The 13,301-nt window shown below is 45.8% G+C and overlaps 1 protein-coding gene across 1 annotated transcript in view; it reads left to right on the forward strand.

The window, feature by feature from the left end:
• AKAP6 (A-kinase anchoring protein 6) overlaps positions 1-6,185 on the forward strand; it is a 389,266-nt gene extending 383,081 nt beyond the window's left edge. Inside the window, exon 14 of the mRNA XM_063947473.1 lies at positions 61-6,185. Within this exon, the coding sequence (XP_063803543.1) occupies positions 61-99 (39 nt within the window). The 3' untranslated portion in view covers positions 100-6,185. The remainder of the gene's footprint in view (positions 1-60) is intronic.
• The last annotated feature ends 7,116 nt before the right edge of the window (positions 6,186-13,301 follow it).

A 13,301-nucleotide genomic window follows, 5' to 3' on the forward strand; every position in this document is an offset into this window, starting at 1 on the left:
AATCCTTTGGATTTTTCTCTTTCACTTGAGCGGTAATACAAACTCTTTACTCTCTTACAGAGACCATTAAATGGATCCAAGAGCCACAAGGACCTGTGATTGTAAGGATGCTTCCTCTGCAGGAGCTACGGTAGCAGTGTGGTGACCACTGCTCTCCTGTCTATGCTTCCACTCGCGCAGCACTTCGGGTTTACAATCCATTTGCTTTTTGTAGGAAACTAAAACCTGATAAACCCTTTTATTCCTTGGGTATAAAACAGGGTATAGATAATGAGTTGTCCTATGCCTGGCAATCTATATCACCATCAAGGACCAGTTTTGTGTCTCTTGATAATACAGTACGTGATTTACCTTGAAGGACTTAAAAGACCTCAATTTCTAATTCTGGGAGCAAAGCTAGACCACAGCTCTGTATTGCTGCAAGATTATATGTGCTATTTACAATGGAGACAGAAAACAGAATGATGGATACTACGTCGATAAGGTTGTTTTTAAGATGATAGTGGAAGAACGATATAATATGGAAGGTTAGTTTGTCCGTAGGGCCTATGAGACAGCACGTGAACCAAGAAGGAGTTAGGGTTAAGAATAAACACATTAAAGGAGAAAGTTTGGAATGCAAGTGCAAGAGGGTTAAACTAGAGGAAAGTGTAGACCTTAAACATGAAGACAAAATATGAAACGTGGCAGGGATTGCGTGGAATAACCCACGCTCTGTCAGAGGTTATCTTTCTGTGCAGTATTACGTTCCCCTACACACAGGAGACACTCATTTCCATTCATGATTGACGATGACCATTGTTTATGAAGGAGGATGTATGACACCCATATAACCGATGGTTGGAGATATATAACCTATTAAATATGCCTGAAATTACCTATTGTATGACAGTGTGCTAAGGTAGATTAATTAAAGATACTGTAAGGTGTTAAAAACCTTTTGAATGCCAAATAAATCAAAACAATAATTTCATTTCACAAATTTGTTATAACATTTTATGATGCTCCCCTATCGAATTCCTTTGCTGACTATATTTCAGATAAGATAGTTATTGCCTGTTAATTAGTGAGCGACTATACTTCTGGCAGCACCGTAACAATCAAGAACTTACACAGCAACAATGATAAATCAACAGCAACACTGGATCACATGTTGTCACACCTTTCCTCAGGTAGCCCCCAGCTGATTAGGATCTTTGGGGCAGATGTATTAATCCTGGAGAAGTGATAAAGTGGAGGATAACACACCAGCCAATCAGCCCCTAACTGTCAAGTTACAGACTGGGTTTGAAAATGACAGGAGCTGATTGGCTGGTGTTTTATTACCTTCCACTTTATCACTTCATCAGGCTTAATACATCTGCTTTGTTAGATTACCCTGTGTGCAAACATGAGGGCAATTAATGACCAACTCAGTTTCATGAACTCATCTGTGTATCAATTCTAGTATCAATGGGGGTCATTCTGACCCATTCGCTCTCTGCTTTTTAACGCAGCAGAGCAAACGGGTCCCAAGTGCGCATGCGCCGACGCCGTAGTGCTCCGGCGCATGGCAGACGGACGAAGGCCATAGCAGGGATGCGATAGCCTCTGCCTGATTGACAGGCAGAGGCGATCGTTGAGCGGGAAGGGGCGGAACGGCGGCGTTTGGCCGCCGTTTCGTGGGTGCGGTCTGGCAAACGCAGGCGTGGCCGGACCGAATGGGGGGTGGGCCGCAGCGGCTGCATGACGTCACACGCAGCCGCTGCGGGCCGGGGAGCGACGAGTAGCTCCCGGCCAGCAGGCTAAAGCTGCGCTGGCCGGGAGCTACTCTTGAAGTGCAAAGGCATCGCCGCTGTGTGATGCCTTTGCACTTCTGCAGGGGGGCTGGACTGACATGCGGGGCGGGCTAGCCCTGTGCTGGGTGTCCCCCCGCATGTCAGGGAAGATGATCGTAGCTGTGCTAAATTTTGCACAGCTACGATCAACTCGAAGTGACCCCCTATGTGATTAGCCTTCACCACTTCATCTTTACCACATTCCACTGGAGAACTTTGAGCTATTTCCATCAATGGGGCTATAGAACGGGCCTAGATTTATATTGCATCATCTTAGGCTGATCTCAATGGCCTTTCCTTTTCCAGCTGAGTTCAGTCCCAGTCCTTACCCTACCCCACAAAAGGTAAAAGTATTTGTCTAGTATTTAAACTGTCTGTTTACAAATCTGGGCATATTTACAGCTTAATCTGTGTTGGGTTAGGCCCTGTTATCTCCTATAAAATGGATTTTCCCCAAAGTGACCTAAACAAATGGTTATCATAATGTATGCATTTCCCTTTCCATATATTTGTCTACACAGCCCATATTTAATTTCTGCTCATCAAGAGATAAAGTAAAATGTTATTGTAGTCATTTTCTTATTTTTTGGTTAATAGGGGTGGATCTGTTGCCCCATGGGTGTCCCTGGGTATAATTGAACACCTCTGAAAGTTATTGTTCAATAAAACGACTTCCCATGACTCCCATTCTCTGCGTCCTACAGGGGGGATCAAAAGTCTTAGCATGTGTAGAATGGAAGTAATGGCACTCTCTCTTATTCAGCATTTACTGTCATCCAGGAAACGTGCAGACAGAGTTCTGACATAAAGCTGAATGTGTTGCCATACGATAATGTTATACAACTGTTAGAAATGTGTCACATTTACATCTAAAGAAAACCTGGTGCCTGTACAATGCCTCTCCCCTTATTTGGGGTAAAAGCAATTATGCATTGGTGTAATTTTTAAATTTTTCATCTACAAAGCAGTTTGGTAATTTACACCTCAAATTCTTTTAGGGTTCATCATAGACATGAGCCTGTGCTTTGTTGCTGCTTTTCACAGGGCATGTGTGTGTTGTTGTCCTGCAGCAGAGTGTTCTATGGTGTTAATCAGCGCTACATAGAACTCGCTTATATTATATTGAGCTTTAACGCTTGTGAATGCTGCAGGCAGCATTAATACTTACAGGAAGTCAAAATGAGATGAACGTCTGTCAGATAGTGGGGCAGATGTATTAATCCTGGAGAACTGATAAAGCAGTGATAAGTGCAAGGTGATAACGCACCAGCCAATCAGCTCATAACTGTCAATTTACATACTGGAGCTGATTGGCTGTTGCGTTATCACCTTGCACTTATCACTGCATTTTCACTCCGTTGTGCCTTCTCCAGGGTTAATACATCTGCCCCAGTGTGTGTACAGGTCTGTTTGCATACATTCTTCTAAGCATGCTCACCAGACTTTGCCATGTATTGAAGACTTTCTATTAATGCCTGTATGTATGAGACAAATGTTGCGTGGAACCTTTTTCTTTACCTGTATCATTAGAACGAGGGATGTGAGTGTAATACACATAACATGATTCTGTCTACAGTCTATGATACTGTCCCAGATCTGTCCCTGGCTCAGGCATGGAACGTGTGATGGAGGACAAGTGTAGTGTTACATTGTTGTGTTGCCAACACTGGTGGTAAAAGTGCCCCCACTGCAGGGAGCATGGCTGCTACAGCCCGGGCAGTGATCCACTGCACCTTTGCCAGGACTCACGAATGCTCTGAAGGACACGCCTCTCAATTTTGTTATGGTCCACTGGGTGCAATTCTATCCCAATACCCATTGCCATGTTCATGTACAGTAGTCTAGTACTTCACACAAAGTCTTCATGGTTCACTCACAGTTCAGGTACTAAGGATATCCTTGTTTGACCACAGATGGCTTGATTATTACCCCAGTCAGTATGTTTTATCCACCTGTGCCGAAGCAGGGATATCCCTAATGACTGGACTGTGAGTGGTCCATGAGGACTGAGTTCAGGAAACAGTGATGTAGTACAATTAAACTGTCATAATGAGCTTCAGGTGAAGGAAATTAATTTACAATACAGCTCTTAACACAGCCATGTATCTTTCTATTTCATATTACAATATACATAAATATTACGTTAGATTCAACTGCACTCTCTAATTAGCTCTATTTTGTAAAATTATATATATATATATATATATATATATCTCCTCCATATATAGGCATGTGACAGGGTGCCTGGAGGGTATGGACACACAGCAATGCTGGTCAGACTCCATGCCATATGCTGATATATGCCTGGTTTGCTAATGATACTGTCCAGTGGATTAAAGGATACTGGGGAGTTTATTTACTAAGCGCCGGATTGTAAAACCCCATCTCTCCGATCGTGTTCATGACAGAAATTTAATAGGGCAATGCTTTTACTAGCCATGTTTAGCTAGTAAAAGCATGTCCCTTTTAATTTTCCGGCATAAACTTGATCAGAATTGTTGGGTTTTTCAACCCAACGCTGCGTAAATAAATTCCTAAATGTCTGCTGCTCAGTAATAAAGAGCTCTGTCTAGGTCACTTTTGTAGACAATTAGTGGTTCTAATTGCCAACTAATCCATCTACTAGTACACAATGGATGGAATATAATAAGCAGCATAGCTGATGCTTATCACCAGGGGCGTATCTAGAACTTTGAGGGCCCCATAGCAAAATCTTAAAAGCCCCCACCCCCACCTGCCATTGTCACTTCAATGGCCCTTATGGGAGCAGGAGACAGAAAGAGTGAGGTTAGTAAGAGAGAGTTACACAGGAGGTGTCAGGAGGAGAGAGAGAGGAGCAAGAAGGAGAGAGAGGGGGTCAGGGAAAGAAAGAGAGAGGGTTTCATGTAAAAAGAGGGAATGAGAGAAAGAGAGACATAAGTGAGAGAGGGTATCAGAAAGAAAGAGAAAGGGATGAGAGGGGGAGAGAGAGAGGGCATCAGGGAGAGAGAAAGGGTGTCAGAGAGGGAGGGGTGCTATCGGCAGCTGTTCTCACCATGGGCGGGCGTGGAAGCAGCTCAGTCCCAATAACAGCTGCACCCACGGTAGTTACGCCACTGCTTATCACTGTCTTGCCAAAATGAAGCATTGCCAACCACAAGGTTAATTTGGCAGAGTATGCCAAGCACCATTTATATAACATCCCATTTTTGCAGGTAAGTACATAGATTTTTGGCAAAATTGGTGGTATCTATGAGGGTGCAGACAGTAGATGCTAGAATCAAGTGGGCTAAAGGACTTCTGATGTCAGGGGGAGGAGCTAGGCCAGTGGATAGTTTAACTATCCACGTCAACAACTACTCCCTTTATTAACCCTCGTTCGCCACCAAGCCCAAAGCATGGCGAGCGAAGCATGCCCGCGAAGGTATATTTGCTCCTCCCCCTGGTGACATCAGAGTTCCTTTCTCCAACTTGGTTTTAGCCATAACCGGGTACAGATGTCTGCTACTTTTGATATGAAGAGTTCTTGCAAAACCATATATAACACCTCCAAGTGTACCAACTTATCTGAGTTTGGGGGAGATTTATCAAAACTTGGGGCAAGATAAAGTATCCACCAAACAACTCATGCCATTTTTTCAAACACAACCTATAAAATTACAGAAGCTGATTGGTTGCTATCTCTATCCACTTTATCTCTTTCCAATATATTATAAATCACCCCCTTTGAGAGTACTAAGCCATTATTCCGTCTTACAGTGAAGAAGTCCCAAGTTGTCCAACTATACCCTACTGTATTGTGTAGCAAATGGGATATGGTCTGGGTTGTCATCACACATATTACATTATGACAAGGGCTGTACAGAGCTGTGGTTAGGAGAATCTACTTCAGTGTTTCTAAGTTCACACTAACAAAATTAAATGAATCCTTTGGGATATTTTTGCAAATCTTTAGTGATAATGGTTCCACCAGCTCCAAAGACTTTTTTGAATAGTTGTTTTTGCAGGTTTAATCTCATGCACTTACCATGCGATAAGCGATGTGCTTGTCTGTTACAGACACACAGTTGGGTTGGACAGAACATCAGGCAATTGTCCTCCAGAAATTCATTTTAAAGTGAGGGGCAGTATTCTCAGAAAAGGGTGCCTTGCCGTATGTCTTATTAGAGTAGTGTCCTCCTCAGTGGACGGTTTGTGCAGGAGAATCAGGAGGCTGCCGGTGATCAAAGCAGTAGGTGGGGAATGTGTGAATAATCTCTGTATATACATGGATGTAATATATCAGTGGCAAAAGCTTCAATGTCTGTAGTGTGACTATGTAAGGGATATTGGCCTTAAAATCAATAATATGCATGGGAACTTCAGTAATAAATGCTAAGAAAGTCAATATTTTCTAGACTGCTGTCTCTTTTATTTGAGAAGACGTTTATGGTGTATTTTTATCATATGAGTAATGGTTTGGATGCTTGTGTGTGCTGATAACTGACAATGGGGGGGGGGATAACTGACAAAGTGTTACTGCTGGTGTGCGTGACAATAGGGCTGTGTCTGACGGTGACACGCCGAGGCTACAGGTAGTGTGTTACTGAATGATGTGAAAGATAAATACACTTAGAAATTGCAGGTTTGCAGACTGTATAGCTTATGGCATTTCTCTGCCGGTCTCAATGGGAAGAAGACCCTGAAACATCTGCTACGAAACATTTGCATGTGAAGGCTATCCTGTGATTACAGTTTTATAAAGTGACTGTGCATTATTATCACACAGAGGATAAAAAAAAGATGCAAAGCCATTTCCGGGCTCATGTCTGTTGGAGGGGCCCAGTGGGAATCCAGCCCCCCCCCCTCCCCCTTTCTCCTCAGCCCTGCCAGCTATGCTGGGGTGCAATGTTGCCAGGGAGGGGCTTAAAATATATATATTTTCAGTATTTTTTTCTAAGAGTGAATGGCCACGCCTCCTGCGATTAGGCCACCCCCCCTGAAAAGTACCAGGGCCCAGCCAGGCTCTCTACTGCCCTGGCCATGGTGAGGGCCCTACATACAGATAGAAAATACAGTTGTATGATTAATATACCCAGAGATTTGAATGTGGAAATACACATAGCGTGTTTTGGGTTGGCCCATTCTGGCAAATGAATAAAATATGCCATGGTAGGGGATGGTATCAGGAGCCTGGCGCTTGCATCCGAACCTCCATGGGAGAACCAGTACTGAAAAGCTCCGCACACAGATGAAAGTATAAGCTGCTAAACTGATAAATGACGTGCCCAGCCCACATGTATCACCATATTTGAGAATAGAATTAGCTATTAGATATGGAAAAACAAATACAGAATTCATTCTTTGACAGAGAGATTTTAACTTTATTTACTGTCTGTAATTATTATATATACTGTAAATACACTATAGCCAGCGAGAGCAGTTACTCTCATTACATACGTTTCGATATGTTTTGTATAATGATTACTTTCTGCAGCGGGGTACACTGGTATTCCACAGAGAATAACATCGGGGTGTAGAGTTGGATCTTGATCCGAGGCACCAACAGGCTAAAGCTTTGACTGTTACCAGGACGCACTGCACCGCCTCCTCTATAGCCCCGCCTCCAGGCACTGGAGCTCAATTTGTAAGTTGGTGCCTGCAGTGCAGGCATCTAACAGGTGGGGCTGCGCTAGGCAGCCCTGAAAAGAGCTTTTTTAAAGAAGAAAGAAGACTTCAAGGGCCGCAGCACAGGCATGACATTCTGTGCTGTGGCTCCATCACCTCCCTCAGCGACGCTGGATACTCCCGCGCCCTGGTTGCCAGGTACTTGCAGCGGAGGCCCTCCGATTCCCTTAAGGCACCTATCACTGCTGCTGCTCTCCTGGATCGCGTGGCCGCACTTCAGGGAGGAGGTAAGAGGGTCCCCTAGCTGGGACCCGCCAAAATCACGATCCGGTCACGGTCCCAGGAGACGGACCGCGCCGCTGGCGTGGACACTGTGGCCGTGCAGGGACCCCACTATATCCACCAGGGCAGTGAGAACAGGTCGGATTTACTAAAATCTGTTTAACATAGGCTCCATAGTACCCGGTGGTGAAGTCCAGTAGAGGGGATAAGGCGCTGACCTGTAGCCCCTCCCCCAGCTCCGGGCGCCATCTACAGCAGGTGTTCCCTCCCTGGAGCTGCATCTCTTTCTCTCCCTCACTCCCTGTCAGCGTTTGGGCGCCATTTCACAGAGCTGCACTGATCCTGGGACTGCTGGGCACTGTCTCCTCTGTAAAGCCACCTGCATCATCAGCGCTGTGCATTTACAGGACACTTAAGTATTCTACATGTCATTTAGACAGCGCTAGTTAAGAACAAGTGCACTCTATATGAATATTTAGTACGAGTATTCTGTGATATACATCCAGTGTTTACTGTGCATTGTTATATCTGTATACATACATAGCTATAGTCCAGTGCAGTCTTATTGTTTATATGTAATAATTTCTACATAGTACCTGTGACTGTGTGTGCCTATAGCTGCTGTGTGAATTCTTTTCTGTGTATCACACATATTGCTATCACTATATTCTGTACCCTGGGGATCTAAGTGCGTCAGGGTCTCATATACCATATAGTGTTCTACTGGATATACTGTTTAGTATTTTTCACTGTGTGTTTCAGTCACATGATACCGCTTAAATCCTCTGTTGTGCTGTGAATTTGCGGTCACATAACACAGGGTTTTTGTCAGGTTTTGTGTTTGTCTGGCTATATTGTACTGTTACGCACTACGGATACATTCCCAATAATAATAGTAGATAATATCTTAACCAAAATGTAATAAGTAGAGAGAGAAAACAATGTTTTCTAATTAATCTTAGATTTGGCGGTGCACCCTGAGTCAGTAATGAAGCATGCAACAGAAAAGGAGAAAAGAAGACGTTTATACATACACATACAAGAGTGCGCCCACAAAAGAGTCTTCTTTTCTCCTTTTCTGTTACATTCCCAATAATGTCTGCTACACAGGGCGGGAAATCCGCAGACGCTCCTGCATTATGCAGTGCTGGCGCCACGGATTTATCCGAGGAAAAGATTTCTGCTGAGGGTTCAGGTAGTGGGTGTTCTGCCCCCCCCCCCCTCCCCCCTAGTCAGCCCGCAGCACCTGTGGCACATCAAGACCCACCTTGGGCTGCATTTTCCAATATGCTGACTACGCTAGTATCACGGTTTACGCCCCCTGTGGGACCTCCTGTGCCATTACAGCCACATATTGTCCCTGAAGTTAATCCACCATGGGCGGATACTCTGTCAACCCAGTTACAGCAATTAAATCAGTCCTTGGTTAAACAAAAACCTAACCCTCGCCCTTCTGGGACCAAAGGGTCATCTAAGTGGGCCATTTCTTCCTCACAATCTACTAATATTTCGGATGATTCTTCCGATTCGGATGGGGAATATACTGATCCATCAGATGCTGATACTGCTGCTTCTGATGATTCTACGACACAGGTTGATGTCCCTGACCTAGTGGAGGTTATCAAGCTGATTCTTCAGATTGATGATGACGTTGACCCTCCTGACACGTCTAAGAAACCTGATAAGTTCAAACGTCAGAAGGTAACTAAATTAGTTTTACCACATTCTGGCCATTTAATTGACATACGTCAAGAATCCTGGTCTTCTCCAGGAAAGAAATTTTCCCTGTCTAAAAAGATGCTAGCTCGTTATCCTATTTCTGCGGAGTTGAGTAACAAATGGGAAACCACGCCACCAGTGGACTCACATGTATCCTGTCTTGTGGTGTCATCTACTCTGCCTGTCCCCGCCATCACCTCGCTGAAGGAACCGACGGATAAACGTGTGGAAGGATGCTTGAAGTCTATTTACACCCTTACAGGTGCTGTACATAGACCCACTATGGCAGCTTCTTGCGCTGCAAAAGGCATTGAAGCATGGGTTCAAGCCTTTGAGGAAGAGCTACCTCTTAATTTTTCTGACACTGCCAGACAATATCTGTCATATATTACCACAGCTTCCCATTATATTCAGGAGGCGGCCTCTGATGCAGGCGTTATGGCGGCTAAGGCATCTACTACGTCTATCCTAGCTCGCCGAATTCTGTGGTAACGGTCCTGCAGAGCCGGCCCTAACCAATATGATGCCCTAGGCAAGATTTTGGCTGGTGCCCCCTAGCACCGCCGCTAGTTCTGCAGGAGATGCCTGGCATGAGTCAGCTGGCAGCTCTGCTAACGTCGGGCTCCTTTTGTTTATGAAAATGCATATTATTTGCATTACTATATGACTAGGATGCACAAGCAGCTTCTGCTGATTAAAATGATATGCAGCATGCCTGTGCGACTGCAGCTGTATCTGCATACGAAATGCTACATTACAGTGATTTCCAGGAATACACGCAACGTAGCATTTCGTATGCAGATACAGCCGCAGTCACACACAGAATATAGGCATGCCACATATCATTTTAATCAGCAGGAACTGCTGGTGCCCCTAAGCATACCAAATGCCCTAGGCATTTGCCTAGTTTGCCTATGCTTACGGCCGACTCTGCGGTCCTGGTCGGTGGACTTGGACTCTAAGAAGACCTTGGAGGTGCTCCCTTTTAAGGGAGATATACTATTTGGGGAGGATCTGAACAAGATTGTGACCGGCTTGGTGTTGGCCAAGACTGCATTTCTCCCAAGTACTAATCCTTTGGCTCCGAAGACTAAGAGTACTACTTTTCGTTCCTTTCGCCCTCCAGGTAAAGCAAAGGGTCAGGCGTACCCGAGACAGTCTCACACTTCCAAATCCTCTAAGCCCAAACCTAAACGTTCTTGGGCCACCCGTCAGCCTGCTTCCAAACCAGATGAGCCTGCTGCATGACGGGGCGGACCTCCCCCTGGGGGACCCCAGGATGGGAGGCCGACTTCTGCAGTTCACCCAGGTATGAATAAAGACCACTTCGGATGCCTGGGTGCAGGAAATGGTCTCTCACGGGTACGCGATCTCCTTCAGGAGACGTCCCCCTCGCCAGTTTTGCTCGATGGTTATCCCTTTGGATCCGTTAAAAGCACAATCACTACATTTGGTTGTACAATCCCTCCTGGATACTGGAGTGATTGTGCCGGTGCCTCTGTCTCAGAGAGGAAGGGGATACTATTCGGTGCTGTTTCTGGTTCCTAAGCCGAATGGATCCTCCCGGCCTATACTCAACCTCAAATCTTTGAACAAATTTGTCAGGGTATCCAAATTCTGTATGGAAACCCTGCGCACTATTGTACTGGCTTTGAAACCCAAGGATTATATGGTATCCCTGGACATACAGGATGCTTACCTACACATACCAATTGCCATGTCGCATCAGCAATATCTGTGGTTTGCTATTGGCATCCTACATTATCAATTCCAAGCCTTACCTTTCGGACTGACCACGGCTCCTCGGATCTTCACCAAGGTCATGGCGGTCATGACGGCCCTTCTCCGCCATCAGGGTATCAGGATCCTGCCGTTTGTGGACGAGTTGTTGATCCTGGTGAACTCCCCAGAGGTTCTTCTCCATCATCTGGAACTGACGGTCCAATTCCTACTAGCCCACGGGTGGCTCATCAACTGGAAGAAACCCTTGCTAGTCCCTGCTCAGAGCATGGTGCACCTGTGGGCATTACTGGACACACACAACCAACGTTTGTTCTCGTCTTTGGAGAAGGTCCTGAAACTTCAGGACATGATCAGATGCTTCCTCTCTCGTCCAAGAGTGTCGATACACTCGGCGATGCAAGTACTAGCCCTCATGGTGTCGGCTTTTGACATGGTAGAGTACGCTCAATTTCATTCCCGCCCTCTACTTCACCTGGTGTGCTACTAAGAATTATGATGCATACAAGTTTAGCACTGCCAGACTTTTGGTTTTTCTTCAACAAGGCCTGGACTTAGGCCTTTGTTTGGCCTCCCTCAAGGTTCATATAGCTGCCTTGTCGGTGTAGTTTCAGAGAAATATTGCGTTTCTTCCTGACGTTCATACTTTCACTCAGGGTGTTTTACGGGTTCAGCCCCCCTATGTCCCTCCTGTGGCTCCATGGGATCTGTCTGTTGTTCTGAATGCCCTGCAAGAGTCTCCATTTGAACCTCTTGACTCTGTGGACCTTAAATGCCTTACGCTTAAGGTCGTTTTTCTGTTGGCTATTGCCTCTGCTAGGAGGGTGTCGGACTTAGGCGCTTTGTCCTGTCGTCCACCCTTTCTGATATTTCACCGTGACCGTGCAGTTCTTAGAACTCACCCTGATTATCTACCCAAGGTGGTGTCATCTTTCCACCTTAATCAAGAGATTGTGTTTATGGCCTTTATCTCTCCTGGTTTGTCTTCAAAAGAGCGGTCTTTGGATGTGGTACGGGCTCTCCGTATATATGTGGAGAGGACTGCCTCCACCCGGAGGTCAGATTCTCTTTTTGTCCTTTTTGGTTTTCACAAACGTGGCTGGACTGTGAATAAGCAAACTTTGGCCAGATGGATTAGAATAGTGATTGCACAAGCTTATGCGCAGGCTGGGCTCCCAGCTCCTGCTGCTATTAAGGCCCATTCTACTTGGTCTGTTGGACCTTCTTGGGCGGCCCGCCGTGGCACGTCCCTGGAACAATTGTGCAAGGTGGCTACGTGGTCCTCAGTGAACACGTTCATCAGGTTCTGTGCTTTTGATACTTCCACCTCTCAGGATGCTTCCTTTGGACGCCGGGTTTTTGTACCCGCTACAGTGCGTCCCCTCCCATGAGGGACTGCTTTAGGACATCCCCGATGTTATTCCCTGTGGAATACCAGTGTACCCCACTGCAGAAAAGGAGATTTATGGTAGACGTACCATAGTTAGATCTCTTTCTGCGAGGTACACTGGATTTCACAGGGCACCCACCCTGACACACTTACCTTCTTTGGGTTTGTATGGCATTAGCCGCTGGTACTTTTTCCTGTCGTGAGAATGTGGTTCTATGTGGCTAACATCTACTGTCTCTATTTTACCTGCTACTGCATTGGACTGGTTAATGAATCTGAGCTCCAGTGCCTGGAGGCAGGGCTATAGAAGAGTCGGTGCAGTGCATCCTGGGAACAGTCAAAGCTTTAGCCTGCTGGTGCCTCGGATCAAGCTCCAACTCTACACCCTGATGTTATTCCCTGTGGAATCCAGTGTACTTCGCAGAAAGAGATTTAACTATGGTAAGTCTACCATAAATCTCCTTATTGCTTATATAGACCCATAGGCTTCAGGAGAATTTTTTTCTTTATTTAACCAACAGCGGGAGCCTGCTGCGATGCTTTTCATGCTGGCGGTGCACCCAGCTCCTTCTTTACATGCCTGCATACCTGCCCGGCTCCACCTCCGCCCCCACCCCTTATAGCCTTGGGATCCCTGTTCTCCGCTCCTCTCCCCTGCTGAGTCGCACACACATGGCAGCTGTGGGATCTCACTCACCCCGCTTGCTGCTTGCTCTCGTCTCTGGCTGCAAACACTCTTCTCCGGCATATCCTGCACAGCAGACTGA

Source organism: Pseudophryne corroboree, chromosome 12 (assembly GCF_028390025.1).
Source record: "Pseudophryne corroboree isolate aPseCor3 chromosome 12, aPseCor3.hap2, whole genome shotgun sequence".
NCBI classification, from domain to species: domain Eukaryota; kingdom Metazoa; phylum Chordata; class Amphibia; order Anura; family Myobatrachidae; genus Pseudophryne; species Pseudophryne corroboree.